Source organism: Argiope bruennichi, chromosome 8 (genome assembly GCF_947563725.1).
Source record: "Argiope bruennichi chromosome 8, qqArgBrue1.1, whole genome shotgun sequence".
Lineage (NCBI taxonomy): Eukaryota > Metazoa > Arthropoda > Arachnida > Araneae > Araneidae > Argiope > Argiope bruennichi.
The window spans coordinates 29,870,720-29,896,088 of NC_079158.1; the positions used below are offsets into that span (position 1 = coordinate 29,870,720).

Sequence of the window (25,369 nt, forward strand, 5' to 3'; positions counted from 1 at the left end):
AAATTATGCCGAAATCCTAGTTAGACAATATGATGAAAAAATAGCAAACGAGAAAATTTTATTTATTAAACAAATCACACTCTTGGAATAAAGTTAGATACATTTCAGGGCTCTGCGATACAAACTATCGCAAGCCGAAGAGAAAAAGATTATAAATTAAATCTTGAGTACAATTTGAATACATTTCCTTGTGAAGCTTAATTCGATAAAATAAAGAGCTTCAAAACTTTTTTTTTTACAATTGTGTAAAGGAACAGAATTTTCCCAGGTCTTTGATGGTTTCTCAGACCATGTTAAGGTTAGATTTAAAATTGATGTCTGGTTTCTCGACAATCAAGAAAAATTATGCCAAACTTCCAAACGTACTCGCCAAACATTCATTTTAGATAGTTACAAATAAAATAATAACAAAAATCTTTTAGGTTTACAAAATTACATTTGGCGAAAGATCGCCATCAAAAAATTTTACGTCGCCAAACGGGCTCTGCGCTTAAGTCGAATCCACGTTAATTCTTGAGTTGACATTCTTCTGACCAGTTATCCGGTATCAAATGTTGATAGCTCTTGATGAATGTCTCTAAGGGGCAGAATTCCGTGCAGCCATACATAACAAGAACATGAGGGTCTTCAACCTCCCTTAGAGGTTCAGTGGAGTTCATGTAGAGCAATCGTACAGCCATCGACGCATCAGACATCTCGTGAAGCTCAATCAACAAGGTAGCACAATAGGGAGGTCGTGGCATGTCCGTGAAATTCAAAGCTAGCAAAAGTGCTGCAACGTTCAGATCGTGCTGGAAACAAATCAAAAATAATTTCTGTTCAGAAATGAATAATTGAAAATTCTGTTAGAAAATAAATAAAAGTTTATATAAATATATAATATACTTTGTTTAGACTAGCATTGATTGCTTCGAAATCGTTCTTATCTGAAACTGGCTAATATTTTTACTGCTATTTTGTCTGCATATTTCTTTCAAAAGCTAGATAAGCTCATAATAATTTTTCTCTCACTTTCGAGATTTATGTCAGTTTAATTTCTGGACAGTTCGCTAAACTGCTCTAGACTATATATATATATATATATATATATATATATATATATATATATATATATATATATATAAAAAACAATTTTCGGAATCCTGTCGAGTTTTTAATATGTAACATTATTTTATGTGGAGCAGAATGCAGTTTGAAGACAGTGAAGATACTTTTAATTTCGTGACGTCGTTTTATTTCATTTTGAAGAAGCAGGCTTATGTACAAGCGATGAGCACACAGAACGACACAGAAAGGAATGAGGAAAAAAGCTCTTGGACGTTTTATCCCTGGTCTTATATAACCTATGATTTTGATAGGGAAAATATTTCTTTACAGTGCTAATGTATTATGAGATTAGGGATTTTCGTTACACGCGTGGACAAGGTAGGGGAAACACAGGGAGATTTTAAAAAAAAGAATTTGCCTGATCAGCGGTATTTTATCTCTTCACGCGCAGTGTGGGAAAGTCAGATTTTAACTGATTCAACAATTTAACAATGAATTAATTCAGTAGAGACAGTGGAATTGGATCACAAAATAAGAGAATATTTTAGAATGAAGTTACTAAGGGCTAAATTAAGATAAAATCTTGAAAATTAATTAAATTGAAATTAGAATTATAATATCATTACATATATATATATATATATATATATATATATATATATATATATATATATATATATATATATATATATATATATATATATATATATATATATATATATATATATATATATATATATATATATATATATATATATGTAAAACTTGATTTGATGGAACAATCGTAGCGTCCTATGTTGACATTTATTTTTCATAATCTCATAGTCCAGATTTCAGATATTATCAAGATTCTTTGTCCACGCCATTGCAAAAGCAGTGTAGCGAACTGACTAGGAAAGCAAAAAGTATGGAAGAGAGAGGGAGAGAATTCTTGAATTTTCGTTCTTTATAATTCCAATGAAGAAACTTAATTTTTCGCTTTCGTCAACGTTTCTTCGTTACTGACAGGGTAAGCAGATTACAGCGTACTCAAGAGTTAAATAATAAGCTGGAAAAAGCTAGGATGTGGGCGTATTTGGAATTTTTATTGTAACTAAAATTTTATAAGGAATTTGCCTAACATATAAGATAAGAAAGAATAAATAAACAAAAGAAAAAGTTGCAAATCCTTTTTAAATGGTCGAATAATTAATTTCGTAGCTGATACTTACTGCAGAATTCATTACGACTTTCAAATGAGGATTCTGTCCATTTACTTTATCCATCAAGTTTTTGCTTATAATTTCGAGAAACGGTCCTGTAAAAGTAAATAATTGAACATAAATTTACTTACAAATGTGAAATTCCATGCAATTTTTGTTGCAAAACATTCTTTTTATTTGTGAATTATTATTTAGAGAGATGATTCTAATTAGCAGCAAAATTTTATTATTAACTAGCCGCCTTTGGCGACCAGCCGGTTCGCCAATCTTAATGTTCGTTAAAATTTTAATAATTAAATAAATAATAATAATTTAATAATTAAATTCCAAATTTAATAGATTCTTCAGCAAAATATTTTAAAACTTCAAATTTTGATAGTCATATAATTCACTCATAATATTATAAAGGCCTTCAGTCATAACGTGATATGTATCTCTCTAATTTTCTGTTACCCCTCGTAGAATTTATGCTTTAAATTAAAGTGTAAATGATTAATCTGCAATTAATATAATAATATTTTTTACTGAAACAAAGCATTTTTTTAATAATATGATTACTGATAATAGAGTCACTGAGCGTTTAAACTTTATGGGCACCAAAGAATATCTTTCTTAATTTATGTAATATCTCAAGAATTTGTCAACAAAATGTTCTCAGATTCATCATGAACAGATCGATTAATTAACAATGTTTAATTTTAAATGCATCAAACACTAAGAAAATAAAATGAATCGTTTAAAATAATCGGTCTAAAACAGGTTTAAAAAAACTACTTAACTTAAAAAAATATATAACTAACATAAATACAATTTAATTACAAAAGCATGCAACTAACCTAAAAATAATTTAAATCATTGAAAACAGGTTAAAAAAAACTAATTAAAAAACGGTGTACTTAAAACTATAAGCATATACAAAAAATATATAACTAACATAAATACAATTTACTTACAAAAGCATGCAACTAACCTAAAAATAATTTAAATCATCCGTTGATAGTGGTTGTCATGACAACCACTATCCAGGACAATGCGCATGCGTGAATTTTCTTCGCCAGTTAGGTAACGCAAAGGCGTGAATTTTTCTACGCCAGTTGGGCTAACGCTATGCAGATTATACATTTTTAATTTCATTTATTCTGTGTTATTTTAATTCAAAAGTACTTCAGAATGAATCTGAAAGATCGTTTTATTAACAATGTTTCATTTTAAATGCATCAAACATTAAGAAAATAAACAGAATCGTTTGAAATAATCCGCCGAAAAATATTAACCCTAGCCTCATTACTGTTGGGAGAAAAAAAACTGAAGCCTTACTCATTTGGCGGTGGCGAAAATGGAAGATTATTTTGGCAGAAAATTTGGCGGTGGGGAAAATGAAAGATTTTTTTGGCGGTAAAGTTAGTTTTTAATTAATAATTAAAATTCTAATTAAAATTTCAAAAAAGGGACCCCAGGTGCACATTCCCGACCTCTAAGGTATACATGTACCAAATTTGATAGCTGTATGTCAAATGACCTGGCCTGTAGAGCGCCAACACAAACACACACACACACACATTGAGCTTTATTATAAGTATAGATTAAATGTTGTGAAGGCAAAAATTTCGTCGCTTTTCATGTTATAGAAATATAGAGAAAATAGCTCTAAAGCATCTTAGGGAAATTAGTCCACGTACATAGGAGGCACAAAACGTTCCAACGGTAGCACATCAAGAAATTCGCGATTTTTTATTGTAATGCATCAGTATTTAAGGCAATACTTGGGCACAGCCACATAACTTATCATATGACTTTATCGTTGTTTTGTTTCATTGTTTAGCGCTTTTAAAAGTTAAATTGCATTGTGGTACCCCATGTAACAATTATAAAATTCATTTGAAATTGCAGAAACTGCCCGGACATAGAATGGTAGACGTTTTTTGAAATCGTTTACTTAATAAAAAAATTTCCTCTGAGAGGCATCTCGAAATGAGGATGAGACGCTTCCGGCATGGTGGTTGGTTCTCACTACCTTGGAGGGTACACGAAAAAGTTAAGGTAAGGCTCCTCCCATCGATGACAGGAAGTAAGGAAGAGTTGTACCGTGGCCGGTGAGGGTACTTAGGACTCAACCACAGTTTCCTCTAGTGTTGCGGTTGCGGGTGTCTGGTCATTCATTTTTTTTATCCGTGTGCTTTCGAGGTCTATTAGAGAGTCAGTGCTACGACTCAACTAACAAAAAATCCGGCAATTTCACCTTCTTTTTAAAATTTGCATTTGCTTCTTGAAAGTCGACATTCGGATGCTATTTTTTACTATCTATTGCTGAGATTAGTTTCAGTTTGTGAATAATATAACACGCACTTTACTTTTAGTCTAAATTACGTTAATGCGTTGCAAAATGCAATGGATTTTGATCAATGTTTATCTCTATAATGGATTCATGCTACCCACACTATGAGCTATTGTCCATTTTATTATCTTTCTAACCAAACATTACAATGCAAATATTAACGTGAAAATAGATAAAAGCTAATTTAATCTTTTCACATTGATATTTGCATGTTACACCTATAATATTAAGTATAAAATGTTTCTATTTTTAAATGTATCTAGATAACTACAAAAGGAATTTCTTAATGAACATTAACGAACTTTTAAAAATGTTGCACTGTCTTCGCACTTTTTTTTAATTTTTGAGTTAAAATTTCATTGGCTACTAAAAAAACAAAAACAAAAAAAACACTGATGTCACTTACCCATACGTAGTTTGAGTTGAACATATGAACTGTAGAAAGTCCGGAAAATAGCAAATGCTATAACACTCATTTCATCCCAATAGGTGTCCACCCATTCTGGAATAATGAGATCGTGGATTTTCTGAAATGAAATTTCAAGCAAAATGAGATGAAGGAAAAAGGGCTCTTTTTGAAATTATACAAAAGTAAACTTAAAGAAGGATTGTGATCCTTAAAACATTGGGAATTGAGATTTTACAAAATTTTTGAAGCTTTAGACTTTTTTTTTTTTTTTTTTTCATTTCCTCATATATTAAATACAGAAAAAGTATTCGAATCTGCACAAATCTTCAAGTTTCAAACAAAGTTAAAAAAAAAATGTTTTTTTTTACTTTACGGCAGTCTGTCTGTTAGTCTATAAATACGATAATCCAAAACTGCTTTGAGCTAGCTGGATGAAATTTGGTATACAGACTGTAGACTTATTTCACAGATTCTACCAAATTTTGAACGAAATTCATTCAAATGCAGTCTCTCTTTTTAGCTAGTAAACTCAATAACTACAAAATGTAAAAAGTTAGCTAGAGAGATAAAAATTGATACATGCTTGATGGTTTTAGCATCTAAAATGTAGATTATCAAAAAATTTTGAACGGAATCTATTGAAGCGTTGAAGATCTGCCAGTTTGTTCATTTGTATGCATGCAACTATTTGTATGTCCAGTTATTTAAATCAAGGAAATTCGGCATGTGATCTCATGGTTACAACTGTAGTTTCATGGCAAATTGGGTTTCAATTGGTGAAGAAAATGGGGTTAAAATTACATATCCGCACTATAGATTTTGTAAAAAGGCAAAATTCTGGCTTGATTTCGTAAACATTATTTGACAAAGCTATGCAAGGCATACGCAGCTTTATCCAAGTTTCAAAATTTTAAGCTATAGAATCCTCAATAAAAGAATTCTTTTAAATCAGTAGAAATGTCTTTTTTCATGATCTAGTATATTCAGAGGAAGGGTTACTATCTTCAATACTTTTAAATTATTTTGATGAATGTCCACGACCTATTTCAATACGTCAAAATAACCGTTTCCAATGTTTGTTTGTTTTTAAATTTATATGTTTCAGGTTTGTGGAATTGGCATTTTGTAATAGATGCTCTCTCTCTTTTAGACGTGTTAGATCTTCGATATTCGTACACTTAATCATTCTTAGAGAAAATACACAAATTTAATATTTCAGAATTGAGTTTTTAAATAATAATTTCATTTAATATCTCTACTGCCATGCATTTTGCCTGTAATTCATATAATCTACGTCATTAGATGACCCCCAAATTTTTGTCTCTTAACCGTAGCTGAAAAAGGTATACTAATCAGAGTGGACTAATTAAGCAGAAGGTGTGAGTCACACATGAGTCACGCGTCAATCGCCATGCTAATTAAATATGGTAATAATGATAAAAAATATTGATACAATGATGACAAATTATTCATAATAATATAAAAATACTTAAAGTCTAAAAAATAAAAAATAATTGAAGCAAAACAAATTAATCTTTTTGGTACATTTGTACCAATATGTTTTTAAAAACTGCCTTTATTCAATTATACCATTAGTATTAAAAGAATATCATTGGAAAGGAAAATTGAAATTTGGAGTTATAAATGAATGAAATGCAATAATTGCATTATTTCATTAAATCTAAAAATAAGTTCCATTTTATGTTTGAATTAATAAAGAAAAGGAATGAATAAGATGTAAAGATTGAATTATTTCGTTTATCTTAAAAGTAAATTGGCTGTTGCATTTCGGCTCAGATAAAAAGTAGAATTTATTAATAACGATTAAAACAGACTATCTTGAGAAATATTTATACAATTTTATCATCAACACATTTCAAATTTCGAATGTTAATATGAAGAAATAATCGGCTATGGAAACAAACTTACCTCAACTTTCAACGTATCGTAAAGAAAAAGAGGATTTCCTCCTTCAGTATAATTTAGTCCCGAAAACTTCGTCACATTTTCCACCAAATCCTGAAATACAAAATAAAATCCCACATATTCTAAGCAAGTACTGATGTGAGGATATTAATATATATATATATATATATATATATATATATATATATATATATATATATATATATATATATATATATATATATATATATATATATATATATATATATATATATATATATATATATATATATATATATATATATATATATATATATATATATATATATATATATATATATAATTTAAATAAATTACTTAAAAACAACGAATGAATAATTTCAATTGAACTTGTCCCCTGCAAAGTTGTTTTTAAAGTTTTTTTTCTATCATTCATTATTTATATATTTCTCATATTCTAATAAAAAGCGAAATGCTGTTAAATATATTACACTCCTCTGAAATTAATGATTCAAAATCATTTCGTAATTAATTGATATTAGTTTATTAATAAGAGCAAAACTCAGTTAAACAGCCCACAACATCCTGGAAAAAAATATAAAAAATGATCTAAAAACATTAATAAAAAGTCTCAATAGAAAAATTTTGCAATATTTTTTATATAAATAATTCAGTTTCCTAAGATTGAAATGGGTGGATCAGCCAATCAAAGGAGTATCAGCCTTCAATTATCTCTAAATAACTAACGATAGAATTTTAAATTGTAGAGTTCATTTTTCTAATTTAAAAACCAAAGTAACTTGCCTTCATCTGATTATGAGAGCAGCCAATCATTAATTGTGTGTTTTAATGAAGAATTTATGGGATATTTCTGTACAACGGCATAAGAGTTTTATGGTTTTGTCAGATAATTCAAATAATTTAATTTTAATCATAGGAAAGTTTGGTTTCAACAGTTCAGGAACATGTTCAACTAGACTCAGGCTTTCGAATCCATAGAATACGAAGAAAAGTTCTCCTGAATAAAGTTATGTATTTTGAAGAAGCCATCATGAAGTTATTTAATGATTTCTAATCTTCAAATTTTTACTTCTTATCAAGATTTCTTTGTTCAAGGCTATTGTGAGATTACGGCGTAGCGAATCGAATGGGAAGGTAGAAAGCAAGAAAAAGATGCTTGTAGAAAATATTCTGAGCTTATATACTTTAAGAAAAGAATCTGTTGGCACAGCATTTTAGTTCCTTGTGAATTATAATAACCCATGCAACACAGAATTTAGAATTACTATGAAAAATTCGAGTGATTAGAAATTTATTTTTAAAACGTAGATTAACCCCTTGCCTGCCGCGGGCGTATATATACGTCTCCCTAAGTCAATGTGTTAACTGCCCCTGGCATATATATACGTCTCGCAACTATATAAGTGGCACTGGGGACCGAATCTATCAAGTTATCCTCGACAGGTAAAGGGTTAATAATAAATTATTATGCGCATATGGACATTTAAGTGGAACCTCGAAGTTGTTTGGGAGCAATCAATAATTAAAAATCTGATTTAATAAACACCAGTTGTTAAAATAACTTTCTTTCATTTTATTTATGTTCAATCTCTTCCTCTGGGTTCATTATTTCAACCTTTTTTTCATTTACTCCTTTCTCCCGCTGATGTGGTGTGGAAGCTTGGAGGGGGGGGGTGCAAGCTCAGGTATCGTCCTCGTCATCTGACCAGTAGTTGAAAAGCAAGAGATTCGTCCCAAAATATTCCTAATATTGCTTTAAAACGGGACGTTATTATAACTAAACTAAACTAAATCCAGTTACTCCTAATACAATTCCATGCACCTCTCGGAATAAACATACCACAAGTTCAGAAACGCTCATCTATATCATATAGGCGGTTCAAAGGCAGATAGTATATTCGGTGTCTGGGAAAGCTAACCGCTCCACCGTTGATTCACATCTGATGTCAAATAATGCAATTTTCTAAGCAAAGTTACTTGCTATAAAAGCAATGAGTTTGTTTGTTTCTTATGGCACTTGCCACTGACAAGCCCGCTGTTACGAAGACAGCTATTTAAGCCTGAGGGGGACGTCTCTTATTTTTTATAGCAGCGCCAACTAGGGCCAAGAGTACGACTTTGCCACTTCACGCATCATTCATTCGCTTGCACAACCCCTTTTTACAGGAGGGCACATTCACACATCTCACAGATAGAACAGCAGAAGAACAACCATGCCCAAACCGGGACTCGACCCCGCGACGCCCAGATCACGGGGAAGACGCACTACCCCTATGCCAGGACGCCGGCAAAGCAATCAGTACCAGGGTAAACAAACAATATCTGACTTCCTTAATCTGGATAGATATAATCATCAGAGTCTCCATCCAATCTACTCTCAAAACACGGATATGGTTTCACTGGCCAAACTCGTCAATAAATAAATGCTTGTCTGACTTCTCTCGCTTTATTATTTTCAGAATACAAAATCCAATTTCAGCCAATAGTAAACTAAAAGACCCGATTTATCAGGCATGATAATCAGATAAGTTATAATGGATAAGTTAAAATGCTGTGAGCTTTTGTCTTCAGATTAAAAATATTTAATGGACAACAAACTCGTGTAACAAATTAACAAAATAACTTGTAGTATATTGGAAAAATGAGCAGCTATTGTCAAAAATGAAAATAAAACATTGGAACCGAATACTTCGACAGATATCGAAAATCTAATATACTTTACGAGATCTCAGTGGAAGCCTTTAAAAAAGCTTGCATATCCTCTCCTAATTGATGCTTTTATCTGCGAAATCTCAGTTACTTTTTAAATAATTCAAAATTGGTCTTGTTATTAAATCCAAATAGTGACTTTAAAGAAAGTAGATAGAAAATTTTAAATTAAAGAAAAAGAATATTTGAAAAGAGTCGAAATATATATTTACAAGCATTTGCACAATTTTTTATCATTTAAATTATTTTATTAAAGACCTGCAACGTTTAACAGAAAACCAGCTTACTGGGAATTAAGGTTTGGTTTTAAAAAAAATCATAGTTAAATATTTTATATATAACATGTTTCGATAATTCCCACCACAAAATAGTTGGAAACATATAATTAAGATTGACCTTCATTCTGTGATATATCAGAAGTTTTTCACCTATTATGCTTATGAATTTCCGTTATGGAGGCAATAGCCCAGAACGTCGAAATTGCAAGAAAGATGCAACTGTCAGCGTCGTTAAACAGCTGATTATGCATTGTCATAAGCGGTGTTGTAATTTCTTTTTTTATTTCTCAAAAAATGAGTACTTGATTCCATCATTGAAAATGGTGAAGCGAGTATTGTGAAAGTATGTTAAACAGAATGCAATCTAGAGAGAAAATACTCATAAAGAACTAAAATAAGCAAATATAATTATTACAAATGTAAAATTTAAAAAATGGCTTTGAATTTCATATTATAAAGCATGTAAAAATAAAAAAATGGAATTTTGGAAAGGAAAGGAAAAAGGAACTTTGAATTTCATAACAAAAATTTAAATTCTTCTTGCAAAAATATATATAATTTTTTTTTACGAAAAAGATTTGTTAAAATTTGTAAAGAATTTGCGTGACAAAAATTTAATATCACCGACGCGATTTTCTAAAAGCTGTACTATGTGTAAAAATAGTTTTTATGCAATGATATTTTCAAAAATTAATGCAGAATAATGTTAAAATTTAATTCTATTTTTAATTCATCACATGCAGATGCAAATTATAACTTTCCCATGCCTGTACGAGAGCAGACAATGGGATGCAAATAGAAATATTGCATTCCATTCCATGAAATGTAATATTTAATGTGCCTTATGGAATGTAAATAGAAATATTCATAGACGTACGCACTTAAACTTTTATCTTTTTTTATATTGTTACAAAATTTCCGGGGTTCGTTTGAGTAGTGGAAGTTATATGGTGTGAAGAACGCTCAATCACCAGGCGGTAGTACAAAATAAAACAACGACGTTTATTTACACGAAGACACACAGGACAGCACAAAGACGACAACTATATACAGCACAGAAGACGATTACCTTCAGCAGAGACGTGCAGCAACAACAGCATACACAGTAGCACATAACAAGACTCTACTGCAGACAGTAGCGCACAGCTTAGTTCAGCACTAGCTTCACTCCATCGCTTCTCCACTTATCCCTGGAATGCCAGTTCTTTACCGTCGATTCCGACTACTACTGGTTCACGACTACTCTCTCCGATCAGGTTCACGACGACCGCGGCAGCTGCAGGCTACTCCTTTTATAGGTCTCAGGAGGCGCGGCTAGAAGCCTCTCAACCAAGCAGGAACGTTCGAAGCGTAACTCGGTTACTACTAGATGGATCGGGAAAATTCTCGATGTTTCGGGTATAATCTATTTTATCGCCAAAGTCGCCAAATTCGACGCCAAGTCGCCAAATGGTTGCCAAGTTTGTCGCCAAGCTCTGGGACCTCCTATGGTACCAACTATGCTGGGAAGCCGCCACAGATTCGTAACAATATATATATACGAAGCGTACAAATGGATAGTATTGTAATCTTCAAAAACTTCGGACTTTCGAAGATTTTGACGCATTTCAACATTTTAGAATTACTTGAATTCAGTAAACATATTTTAGGAACTATGTCTGTCAACGAACAAGATATTTTAAAAACATTTTAAGTTAGACAGATTAAACTTGGTTTATGGTATTTACATTAGTCGTATATCAAATCTATCTATCTATCGACCATTAGTCGTATATCTAATCTTTTCCATCAAATTTCGTACGAATTACATTCACAGAAAGCCTCACTCACTGTGGGGCACAAGTAAATACTTTAACAATAAAACACGAAAACTCGTAAACTTATAACTGTAAAAAAGTTAGATGGATAAACTTCAAGAAACAGATTTGACATCTAATCATTATTTTACATCTGGACCCAAACTTCTCAATCCAGACTGTCTGTCTGTATATTCGCATGCATATATATAAGCGTAATCACTTTGATAAATAAATTTGATACCTGATTTTGTTGTTATAATTGTATTTCTGTGTCAAATGTTGGTTACAAATGATAAAAAAAGTTCCCAAAATGCATATTTGGTTTTATTTATAATACTATGAATTATTAAATGCTCATGTGCAGGAATTTAAAAAATAAAAATCTGAGCATTCATGGCTTTCAGACTCTTGCTCCATAAGGCGGTGGTGGTATGTTATGAGCAAGGATAGAATCTGGGATCTTATGGTTCACAGCCGAGTAACATGACCACAATACAAAAGCAATTGCTCTTGTAGCGTAGCTGTTAACTGGCTTATAATCTATTCACTATAAGGCCATAATTTGATACTAAAGGAATAGGGGTAAAAAATCTCTATTCGGGAATAGAAAAGAAAGTTTCAGAGACACTATTCCTAATGTTTTATTGTATGTAGAGACTATAATATTCAGTTTCTATTTTCAAAATTTTCTCAAACACAATTTCAGTTTCAGAAACAAGTTCAAAAATTTTGAAATACCTGATGTGTCTGGTACATATCTAGTATTTCTTTTGAATCAAGCAAATTGTCAAATTCAGCTTCAGCTCGAGGGCATGGAACATCAAAATTCAAGTACTGAAAAAAAAATGATGGCTTCATTTTACATATAAGAAAAGGAAAATCAAAGAGATATGCTAGAGAAACAGAAATATTTAAAGTATCCAATCTAATCAAGACCTAACAGCTAACTTGTTAAACAGTTAAATATCAGTATATAATTCCAGATAGAGAAAGGCTAACTGAAGTAAAATTTGCATTCTATGTTTATTTCAGTCAATGATTGGACTTTTGAAAAAAAATTAAGAAGGGAAAACGGAAGCGAAATTTCAATTTGTTTTACAAATTCTGGTCCAATTTCTTAAAATACTTTTGATACATTAACGTTTTATTTGAATAAGACAATATTCTCGTCTACAGCAGACAAAATGCAGTGTCAAGTTATGAAGCTTTGAATATTAGAATTTTAGAAGCCTCAGAGAAGAAAAAAAAGAAGAGTGATAATCCAATCAACGAACTCTCTTCCCTGACCTGACTTTTGATTGATCTAAAATGACAGCAACTACAGCTGTATATCTCAGTCAGTCAGTTTTGATCTCATGAAACGTTTAACATAACGAAAAACTGTTTAATTTGAACATAACAATGCTTACGTCTCTAGTGACTGAAATGAAGTATCGAGTTATGAAGCTTTGAATATTAGAATTTTAGACCGTCTTGGAGAAGAAAGATAACCCAATCAACGGACTCTCTTCCCCTTTGCTGGCTTTTGATTGATTTAAAACGATAATAACTAAAGGCTGTTTAGCTGTCAGTTTTAATCTCATTAAAAATAGAACATCCTGGCTTTCTCGCATACGAAAATATATTAGAATCGTCAAATAATTCTTCTCAACATTTAGCCAATTCTTCGCATTTAAAACCTCTATGAGTCCAGAAAACACATTGTTTTTAGAATTATGTGTGTATTTGAAAACAATAACTCAATACATTTCGAGTTGGAGAACTAAAATTTAATATATAGTTTTTAAACCAAATTTTTAAATTAGTATTGGTTGGGGAGAGTAATATTTTTATTACTGTGCATGCGAGAAAATTTCAGAGAGATCATTCCGGCTGGTTATTTAAAATATTAGAAATATTTTATAAAAAATTTAAAAGAAATTTTATTTAAAAATACAGGGTGTGTTTTTTTAAACTGACTGTACTGAGATACCTCTGTAGCTCGAGCTATCAGCCGCAAAGCCACCAAATTTTGTACGAGAACTATTGACGATACGTGATAAAGGAATCCACGAAAAAAATTTTAGTTCGAAAAGTTGCGGTATCAAATTTGGAACCAAATACGTTGAGGAATTGATCGTCCGTCTGTACTGTCACACACATATAAATGCGATAACCCAACAACGAAAAGTAGGTAAATGAAATTTGGTACATAGACTTAACATTCAAAACATTGATTTTTTTTTCAAATTTTAAATCAAAAAGTTAAAATCGTTAACTGTCTAACAGATTTTATTATTCAAGCATATAAAGGCAATAACTCAAAAATTCAGTGACTTAAATTAATTAAATTTGATATGTGACCTTGTAACAAAAATTATAGTTATGTGTCAAATATTGGTTTTTAACCCTTTGTACTCCGATAGTGACTCTCACTCACCACTCAAGACGGTGCATCATTTTAAAGTTTCATTTATTTATTTAATTTTTATTGTTTAAAATGCCTACAGAGTTGTAAGGATGTGCAAGGAGACCATTTTTCGACGATTCTATCTCATTAAAGGGAGAGACGCGGAAGGATGATGGCATTTCCTGGCTTCTTCGTCATTCTTTGACCTTGATTTTCGCCCTATCAGATACTTTTTGGTTCAATTTTTTTTCCCACGTGTATGTGAATATCGTGTTGTTTCTATCTGTCTTATTTTAATTCAGTCTGCGAGAAATCCAAGTTTATTTTATTGTTAAATGTAAACATCCCCTCCTTTCACCTTTCCTCTCACCCCTGTATTGACGAATTAAACCCATCATAATGCATGCGCAAAAGTAAGGAGGGTTTTAGAATCCGTTGTCAAACAATAAAACAAATATATATATTCTTATTTTTCGTAGCATTAAACAAAGTAGATATTAGAGAGAATAACTTCTTTTCGAATTACTTTTCCGTTTGCAAAGGAATAATAGGTCTTGAAAACTCTTCCAAAATGAATACTTAGTTTTCTTTACTATGTAACGAATCACTAAACGTTCATGTGTGGAATTTTGAAAATAAAAAATTGATTTGTTCTGCCTTTTCAGCCTCACAGAAAATTCATAATTCTACAAGAAAATTTCATAGTAGCCATTCACGCTGTTATCATAATACAATAGTCGCTGTTGGCCAGAGAAATAATACTTAATCGTTTATGAAACGCTTCATTTTTATTCACTTGCAAATGAGTTAACCCTTTCTAGGGCCGTGGGAAGTATGCTTCCCACCAAATTTATCAATCTTTGTATGAAATTATGTAGATTGGCATAAGTTCTGACAAATTTTTTTACAAAGACAGAAACTTAGATACTTCAGTTCTTTATCTCACACAAAATGATGTGTCTTGGTTTGTTACTTAATTATTAATTAACCAAATTAATTAATTAATCAAATTAAATTTATCTAATAAGGTAAATGAATCCCTTTTCTTATTCTAATTTCAAGCCTAAAAATATTTTTACATAATATGACTAGAAAAAAATGGCCCTTTAAAGGGTTAAACAAGTCTCTACTTTATCCACTTCCATCGGTAGATAATGAATGGGGATGGGTTGCCAGTCGAAATCCTTCTCAAATTGCCATTTTTCGTCTGGAGCATAGAAAGAAGCTAGGTTCGATTCGACACTGTTCAAGCACCGGTCCTCTGATGAACTGTTTGCATAGACCTGAGAAATAGAAGAAATAGTTTGCATAGACCAATGAATAGATGAAAAGAAACGTATGGTGAACTCCTTGATGACATTTGTAACGAATTTTGAATTACTTCACAATGAATGGTAGATAATTTGCATCAAATATTAAATTTTGTTTTGGATTATTATATGCAAGGGTTATAGTCACGGTTCAAATTATGTGATTTCCAATCTTTCATATGTGTAACTGTGAAAGTTCAAAATTCGATAATGCCAATATTCTTCGGTGAATATTGATATATACAAAATAGATAGGTGGAAAACTAAATATTCTGTTATATTTTTAACTTCGAACTTACTGATTATACTTCGAATAATCCCTGGTGTATTTTGACCGCCGCAAATAAGTTCAAAGTTTCCGTTTCATCTCTTATAAAATAACCACAAATAAGAGATGAAACGGGAAGCTGAGAAGACGCAGTAAGAAAAGCGAACATAATAGTTTTAAATTGTTTCAATAAATAAGATTGTATAACATTCAGCAAATAATTTTTGTTCATATTATTTTCTTCTAAAATCTAAAATCTACTCTTTGTTCAGATTTAACAGTTTATTTGCAAATGATTGCATTAACAGTTGCATTAGCAGTTTATTTGCATATTTAAGATTTTTCTTATTTTTATATATATATCGTAATAGGTTTTGATAATAAAGTATGTATTTAAAAGTCCCCCTTTTATCTAATGTAATAAAAACATTTTTATTTATTTATTTTAATATTCATTAATACATGATGGATGTCGATATTAGCTTAGAAGATCAATTTTACCAGTATCCAAATGAGCAAGAAGCAAAACAAATAAGGCATATTATCAATTAAATATTCATCAGCTATCATATTACATATAATAATATTGTAGAAATCTATGATCAACCTACCTCTCTGGGATTTGTTGTAATAAAATCTTTGTACAGAGATCGAAGAAATTTTCCGACTGCATAGTGTTGCATTTTTCCAAGCTGGAATAGTTAAGAAAAGATAATTACTTCAAATCGGTTGAAACGTATCTCAAAATTTTGCCAACATTTTAAAAAGTTGATATTGAGCATATGATATATTTACCAAAACTCAGTTTCCCAAATTTAATAGGGCATCTTTTCCACATTTTTACATTAACAGCTAGTAGTTATGTAATCTGTCAGCAGCATGATACGAAGATTGGATATAAGGTTTAGAGAGGCTCTTCGAAATTTATTTAATGTCTGAATTTAGTGTTAGCTCTCTTAAACCAAAATAAAAAAAAAGTATTCGTGAAAATTAGCCAAAAAAAGCAACTTTCGAGATCAAACAAAAGCTTTAACGTGTTTGCAATCGGCAAGGTTTGATATCAGCAAGGAATATTTCGAATTAGGCAGTGACAATAATGAACTTTAAATAATGAATTCAATTCTCAAATTTTAAATAATAGTTTCTTTTAATTTTGACTATATTCGCATATGCAATGAATAGGGTTAACAGTGCTTATTAATTCGTTCGAGTTAAAGTATAATATGGTTGTTGTTGCCGTGTGATTATTTTAAGCCTATTTATTATATGGTTTAAAATATCAATTGAAAGGATTAATATGTATATAACTGAATTTTATGTTCCTACTACAACCATGACTTTATTTAAGAGGATAATTGAGTATTAATTTCCTATTATGACTTTCAAAAAGAATCGTATCGTACCATATCGTATTTCAAAGAGGATCATTAGATCAAATATAATACTGGGTTTTATTGAAATAGGAAATTTTGAGAGATCCTTACATCAAATTTAATTATTTTATTCGGTGTTATGCATTAATTGCATGCCATTGGCATAATTTGGCTTACCTATATGGCATAGGAAAACATTATACCCAACCACAAATCATTACCGAACATAGCAATTGAACTAAAATGTCATATTTGTTGATTTTTTTGGCGATTAATAGCTTGATGAAATAAAAACATCTATAGAGATTAGCCACAGTGTCTTATCAATGCAAAAACCCTCTTTATGCATTCACCAAAAGTAAATGTAACTTTATGGATTCATAAAAGTAAGAGAAATTCCGTTTTTCCAATCACCAAACTCTGATACATACATATACCTTTAATATTGGCTTTTATTTTTTATATATTCTGACCACCAAATTAAATTCTAAGAAGCTTAATAAAAAGGAAGAAGCGAAGGTTATTATTAAAGCCTGATTCAAAATTGAACTTATTTTTCAAGTGCAACATTAAAATTCTTTCGACAGATCCAATGTACAAAATAATAAAGCGAATAAAATGATTAATTGTTTTTACAAATTTAGCATTGTATGAAAAATAAACGGTAATAATATGAAAAGATAGAAAGACTCAAAATTAGTATCCAATTGTTTCCAAAATTTTATCCCTGTCACATGAATTTGCTGCAAGAATTTTCTTTTTTAACCTAAACCGTTTTCCATTTTTGCATCTTTAAATTCGCCAGCCAATTTCAGGACACCCAATATTATGCCAGTTATATTTTCATACTCTTTCCCCTTTATTAATTTTTCTTACCTGGGTTAACATTCCCAGTCCATTGGGCCAACAGATCTCGGGATTATTTGGATCATTCGGATATATGAACACGGGAGCTCGATCTGAATGCCGAAAAAGCTAAAAAGGAAAGCAAAACGACCATTCATTTTATTGATCTTAAATTTCAAGCACAAACCAAATCTTATTTTCTTTTTGAAAAATGTCAAAAAGAAAAAAAAGCTAAAATTTCATTATTAAAAGAAACCAATCAGATCATAGTATGCGATTCATAGAAAATGATAAGGAAATGAATTTCATTATTGTTACCAGGATAAGATTTACAAATTTTTTTGAAGTTCCACCAGCCTTCAGCGACCAATTGTTCGTCCACTATTTACATATATCTAAAATAATTTAATAGACCAAAGAATAATTTCCTCTTCCACAAGCGCTGTACCGATTTCGCCCATTTTTATTTCTTATAAAATTAATAGCGCAATGATCATACGAAGGCCATATGACTTTTATATCAAATCAATGACACTTTCTCTATCCACCAACCATTTTCGAGACATATTTCAAAAGCATTACTTCTTAAAGTTTCACTATCCTTCGGTGACCAGATATTCGCCCGCTATTTATATATCTAAAATAGTTTAATAGACCAAAGAATCATTCTCTCATCCACAAACACTGTACTGATTTTGTAAATTTTTATTTCATATAAAATTAATAGCATAATGATCATACGAAGGCCATATGAGTTTCATATCAAATCAATGGTGCCCTTCTCTATCCACCTTCCATTTACGAGCGATATTTCAAATGCATTACATCATTGCATTTGAAATATCACTCGAAGCATTTGAAATATACGCTTGCATTCGAAATATCGCTGCGGGAGAAACCTTTTAAAGCTCATGATTCACAATCGATAAATAAAATATCTAATAGATACATTATGCCAGTTTTTCTTTCATATGAAAGTTAACGACTCCTTGTTACTTCAAGAATCAACTTACCCTTTCATTTTCAAAATTACAGATGATATTGCAGAATACAATTGTAAATTATACAAGGTGGACAAAAATTACATAAAAACTTTAAAAATTTATAAAACCGGAATAATTAAGCAGAATAAAAAACGATTTGCAGATTTAGCATCGAGAAGTTATGAGATTTTTTAAAGGTAAGTAATAATGGTATTAATAATAATTCAAGAAACAGCCGATAGGTGGCATTTTGTACATACGTGAAAGAAAAGACAGGCAAATAACAAAAATAATGTTACAAATCCCTTATTATAGCAATGTGTGTTCCATATTTAGACGACATTTCCACATGCTGATATGGAAATGCCGTGCTCTGAATCTACTATTTCCATTTCGGCTGCAATGCGCGCAGAACGTGTTTGCCTTAGACTTGATTGTCTGGACCTTACACGATCCTCCAGTGACTCAGTTTCCTCAAATCGTTGAACAGGATTTATGAGGCCTGCCACAGTTAAAGGCCCTTTTCCAGTCTTCACATTTTTCTGAAATCGGAATTTATGCAATGCAACAATCGCTGATTTCTGGTTCATGTAAAACAGCTTATCTTTTCCACTCAACGTCCTTGTTCACATACATGGCATGCAACTGGCTCTGGATCAAGAGCGTAAGAACCTATAATCGCCTGTCTCATTTGCATGCATCCATTAAATCGTTAGTACCAGTGCCATCTGTAGGCTGTTTTTTAATTAGAAACTGAACTGATTTCATTAATTTTCGTTCCAATTAATTCCACCCTTTCGTAAGATAGCTCAGCAATTAGAATGAAATGAAGAATATTATGAAGCAATAATTTAAAATAGGACTTTCTTTTGTTTCCATTCCACGATGCATTCCATCAAAATTCTTTTATATGACTATATTATATCCTTAATATGCTCTTTCCATATGCCCAATGTTCTTGAACCATGTTAGTCATTTCTTTGCTATTACACCACGTTTCTGGTACTTTATTTTCATTGTTAAAATAATTTAGATGTTTTACTTTCGCCGCTAAAAGGCACTAGGCTTTATTCAAATTTTACCTTCCACGTGAATTTGGCGTAACAAATCCAATTTTTTTTCACTTTAATAAATTGTGTTTTTTATATTTAAGGCAAATGACTACGTTGAAAAGTTGATTTTTAATGTAAAAAATCGAATAATTTTTTAATTCTATATTCTTTTTTTAACACTTTCCTTTATAAAATCGTTTTAATCATAATTTCTCACTTTTCCTTTGGAAAGCTACATTCATTTTCAGTTGGCCATTGAGAAGGTCATTGGTGATATCCCCGATTAAGCTTTGAAAATCTACACTGATGGAAGCAAAATGAATTCTGGGAGAACCGAAAGAGGCATATTTTTAAAATCAAGTAGAGGGGAATTGAGGCATTGTTTTAGAAACCCAGACCATAGCTCAGTTTTTCCATCTGAATTTCTCGATATTAACAGAGCATTGGACCGCCTTGGAGATTGATAATTCCTAAATTTGGATCTTCACAGAACAGCAAGAGCTCAATACAATACTTAAAGGACTGGTTACACATTCTTGACAGATTGGGCCAAGACATTATCTCCAAATTAACTACATTCGCAAGGACCGGGTAAGTGAACATACAGTGGATCCCTTCTCATATGGGCATCCAAGGAAATGAAATTGCAGATCCTCTGGCCAAGGAAGGAATCCTAAGTCCCAAACCCCCTCTTCTAGACTGCAAGTCACAGAGATCCAAGCCTTTTTTAAATTATGAACTAAAACGAAATGGAGGATTCCTCAGAGCAAGACTGGTATGCCGGTAGGTGTCCTGGCTTGTCTCTGGCGTGCACCAGTCCAAGGAGTGTTCAAACGTACTTATCTAGGATAAAGTCTGGCCATATAAAAAGTCTTTTCTTCATCAGAGGTCAAAAAATGCATACCCCTTGCAACTGCTCTGCTGACGCTTCTCCCCTCATTTCATTGACTGTATCGGCGCCTCTGTGAGGCAGCTGGTCAATGAAGGGGAGGCAGTTTACAATCTTGTCATGGGATTCGATCACTTGGACTTGGTTTGAATTAGTGTTCAATACAAGGGAATAAGAAACAACAACAACAACATTCATTTTTGCACCTTCGTATGATTTAATTTATTTTTACAATATTTAAATATTTAAATGTTGTTTTCTCAAATTCGAAACCCTGCTATAATAGTTTTATGAAAACCATCATAAATTAAAAAGTAATGTATAATTTTTATTCTAATTTTAATTGATATATTTTTTCAATATTTTTTGCAGAACAAAAGAAACATTTTGCAAATTAAAAAAAAATTATAATTGTTTTAACGTTCCATAATACAAAATAAATTGAAAATTTCAGATTATTTTTTATCAATCGATTGCTATTATTTAAATATTAATTAGAAATTTATATTATTTCTTATTCATTATTCAAAAATTAAATAATATATTTCTTAAGCTATCTGCAAAACGTTGATTTTTTTATTGACTCTTTAAATGGAAAATTTTGCTTAGTAATTCTTAGCGATAAAATATATATATATATATATTTTGAATTTAGTCACACATTACATTACTTCCACATAGCCTCAAAGAATTCCAAGATATAATTTATGTTTTACTTGAATGAACATCTAAAGCGTGTACATTTTTATGCACACTCATTTTTTTAAAACTTAAGCTATGCGCTGGGAAAATTTGCTTTAGTTTTCAATGAATTATGCAACCAGAATTTCTTTCAATGATTTGCAATGTGTATCAACCAGGATAAGAAAGAAAATGTGACTTGAAAGTGTTGCCAACTTAGAGGATGATATGCACTTATAAATTATGATTTCATCACTTCCAAAATAAGTCACTTCTCCTTAAATCTCTATTGAATCATTTAAGCAATTTACTTTTTACTTTTGGGTCTGATATATCTTCATATTTAAAAAACTCACGATTCATTAAAAAATTTGGGTATTAAAAATAAATAAATTTAGAAAGTAATGTGAAAATTTTGTTGACATAGAGTGTTAAAGAAAAAGACAATAAAGTTTGTTAGAACCGATAATTCGAAAATACAATAATTTAAACAAATGAAACTTGGTATATTATCTTGTCATTGAATTATAGTTTTATATAAAATTTTGTTTTCAATCATTCAAACAAAAGGCTCAGAGAATATAAATTTGGTTTTCTTTTCATTGTACTACAAATCCCATAATTATCATGAGTAAAAATTTTGAAAATAAACACTGAATATTTCCAACACTCACGGTCTTCCCCAAATCCACAAATTTATACAGGGAATAAAAACATAAAATATTTATTAGAGAATAAGCGAAAAGATTTCAGGCAAACAACTGCAACTGTTTTAAATTATTATGCGCTTTAAAGTAATGGCTAATTGGCTCATTGATCATGTTCATGTATTCTTTATTTTTTTTTCTGTATTTAAAAACTTCCATTATATGACACATTGCTTCCATTAGAATGTCACACTTTCATCTTTATCCAATTAAATTTTATGGGTGGTAAGTGAGTGAGATTTGGATTGAAAGATCCAAATTTACTGAAGATTTTTTTCTCACATTTGACGATAATTTTATAATAAAGTCAGAAATATTCAAAAACTGGTTTTATGATGTTAACTTTATGAATATAATTAAAAATTAAGATAAATAAATTTAAAATAGCGACTGTGTAGAATAAATATAATTTATTAATCAAAATATATAATGTATAATAAATATAATCATAAATCATTTGGTAGGTTTTATGCATCAAAGTAATAGAAACTATATGTAAATACACTTTATTTTTCATAATCAGTTAACATTATAATCTGGTAACCAAAGTGAAAATACTTTCTGTTTCAATAAATATTAGTGAATTACATTTTCATTACTGACATTATCATCATTGAATTCTTTTAAAAGCAAAAAACCTTTTAAATCTGCATATTAAGAACTCTTCAAATACGGAATTTTATGTAATTGGACGTAAAATAACCGACACGGTTTTGTAGTACTTATATGCTTATATGCGATTGTCCTAATATAGAAAATTAGTCATTCTTGCATTGTTTTTCTTTACTTTTCCTTAATTGAATTAATAATTATAAGAGTAAGAAATTTATATTATATCTTTCAATATGGACTTCAAGTCATAGCGTCTAAATTGCGTCATAGACATAGACATAAAAGAAAAAGTGTTAATAATTAATTTAAGTTTCGTAAATTAAATGCAATGCATTTTAAATTTACCTAAGCAAACCAGTTTAAAGATTTATAAAGAAACAAGAATATACAAATTGTATTTCTTAAAATTTTATTTCCTTAGACTTAAGCAAAAGTTAGACTTATGACATTAAAGCACTTACCTCATTAGAGTCCTAAACATTCAGTTCTTAAACACAAATCAAACGCATAAATAAACTTATATACTGATGATTGCACAAAGTTATAATAAAATCCAGGGGAGTAAAAACAGATATATAAGAAAGTACTAAAAAGAATGAAAATATTTTTTTTCTTACTGTCTGAACTAATAATAATGTTGTATTTTCTTCAGTCAGGGTTTGACTTAGCATAATAATTCCACTCAGCAGTAATAGCTGAAAGAAAGCCATATTAGAAAGTAAAAATGTGCTAAACGAATCGTACGCATTTATGCCGCAGCATCAACTTGAATTTGGAAACTATGTGAATCTTGTAAGAGGAGAAAGGAAATGACTCCATATAAAAGTCTGAGTGCAAATGACGTAAGACGCCATAGAACTGACATGACAATTGATCAATTTTATAAAGCAAAAATTCGATTTCTCTATTTAGTGTCAGAACAAAATTTTGAGTACAAATTATACATGATTTGACATTTTGTAAATCATGTTATTGTACTAAAATTTGATGATTCAAGATGACGTCAACCAGGCTTATCAGCATTTTTTTAACATAGAAGTATATTTTTTTTGTCAAAATAATGATGTGACTCAACTATAGTAATATTCATTAAAAAGATTCACATTTTGAAAGTTATTTAGAATAGAATTCAAATTCAATTTTATTCAAAATTCACATTTTGAGTTATTTAGTTTGAATTTTATTCCAAATATTATATTTGCCTTTTGATTTAATGGCATCTGTTACCTACAAGATATCCATAAATGATACACTATGTGATGATTTAAACTGATTTTTTGTTCAAAAAAATAATTGTTTCCCATTTTTTACAGATTGCAGAAGAGAAAAACTTGTTTGTTGAATGAGAAAATGCACTGTATTATGCACTCAAAATGTTATGTGCATTCTCTAGTTCTTTCCAGGAAACAAAATCTCCTGGAAACAATTCAGAGGTGATATAATTGTGAATTTAATAAGCTTCCACCAATAGAGAATCAATTGAAACATTTTAAAAGAAATCGCTTCTTTTATGCAAAACATTTCTGAAGACCGAACATGCTTTGCATAAAAAAAAGTGATGTTTCCTTGATGAAACATTCCTAGAACGCTGGATTGGCAGAAATAGATCTCTTTCATGGCTTTATCACACTACTTCAATTTTTTGAGAGTATCAGAAGAAGCAAGCTTGTACCACGAAAATTAGCTAAGATGAAGAATTAAGCAATCGTATCATCATAAAAACGGTTACTATGGCTCTTAAAATGCTTTATAGAACAAAGATATTCTCTTAGAAATTAACGGTGGTCATTTTAAAGGATATCAATATAAAATAAAGGTTGAATTGCTAAAAGAAATCCACTAATCCGTTTTTACCCATCTCTCTTTAGGAATTATTTGTAACAATTCCTATCGAAATCTTATCCCACCTAGAAACTTTCCCTAAAATTATATTCCCGTGTTTTCAAGTTTTTGTTTAAATTCAGGCTCCAGTAATGAGGCTGTGAGTCATTATCTTATTTAGAAAGCCAATATAAGCTAGGAACTGCATATTAAGACGAAGCTCATTCTATAGCAAATTTGCAGATACCTAGAAAGGGTAGTCATTGTCTGGGATTGCCAAGTAACGGAACATTATTATCAGTGTTATCTAACAATCGTAAAACAGTCTAGAAATCTTTCTCTAACTGCGAGCTATGCCTGCCTCATCACATTTAAAGCAATTTTGTTTTTTAAAGCGTCTTGTTTCGTCCCATTTAACGTTTGTTATCTACTCTTCATCAAGGTGCTTGCACACCTTATAGCTTTGAAAAATCATTATAGGTTATCTTCCCCAAGCTTTCTTGCATATTTTCTAATGAAGGTGTTATCTCAGTGAATGCTTGCATGACATTGGCATATAATAGTTGCGAAATATTGACCTTTGGCGTGAAATTAGCTTTTATACTGAATCTATCGTGGCATCCTTGGAGATTTTCTTGGCGATGAATTGCTAGCATGTGGTAAATAGTATCTGAAAATAGAATTTGTTTTTCAGATGTGTTTTTACCAACCGATTGAAACTAAAAATTTAAAA

At 30.6% G+C, this 25,369-nt stretch overlaps 1 protein-coding gene across 1 annotated transcript; it reads right to left on the minus strand.

Annotated features, from left to right (window-relative positions):
• Window positions 1-41: 41 nt before the first annotated feature.
• Window positions 42-23,640, minus strand: LOC129981688 (testicular acid phosphatase homolog). The gene is made up of 9 exons (XM_056092626.1): window positions 23,433-23,640; window positions 17,922-18,020; window positions 16,284-16,364; window positions 15,225-15,377; window positions 12,444-12,539; window positions 6,923-7,012; window positions 4,991-5,111; window positions 2,259-2,344; window positions 42-791 (listed from the first exon to the last, which is right to left on the minus strand). Exons 1-9 carry the CDS (start codon window positions 23,523-23,525, stop codon window positions 507-509), a joined length of 1,104 nt encoding a protein of 367 aa, XP_055948601.1. The 5' UTR covers window positions 23,526-23,640; the 3' UTR covers window positions 42-506.
• Window positions 23,641-25,369: the final 1,729 nt, after the last annotated feature.

Bases quoted from the DNA above. Each gene is read 5' to 3' on its own strand.
- LOC129981688 (XM_056092626.1), bottom strand. From the start codon at position 23,525: ATGGCTTTCTTTCAGCTATTACTGCTGAGTGGAATTATTATGCTAAGT. The intron at 18,021-23,432 runs GTAAGAAAAAAA...TTTCCTTTTTAG, and splicing joins CATTATTATTAGTTCAGACA to CTTTTTCGGCATTCAGATCG. The intron at 12,540-15,224 runs GTAGAGACTTGT...TTTTTTTTTCAG, and splicing joins TACCGATGGAAGTGGATAAA to TACTTGAATTTTGATGTTCC.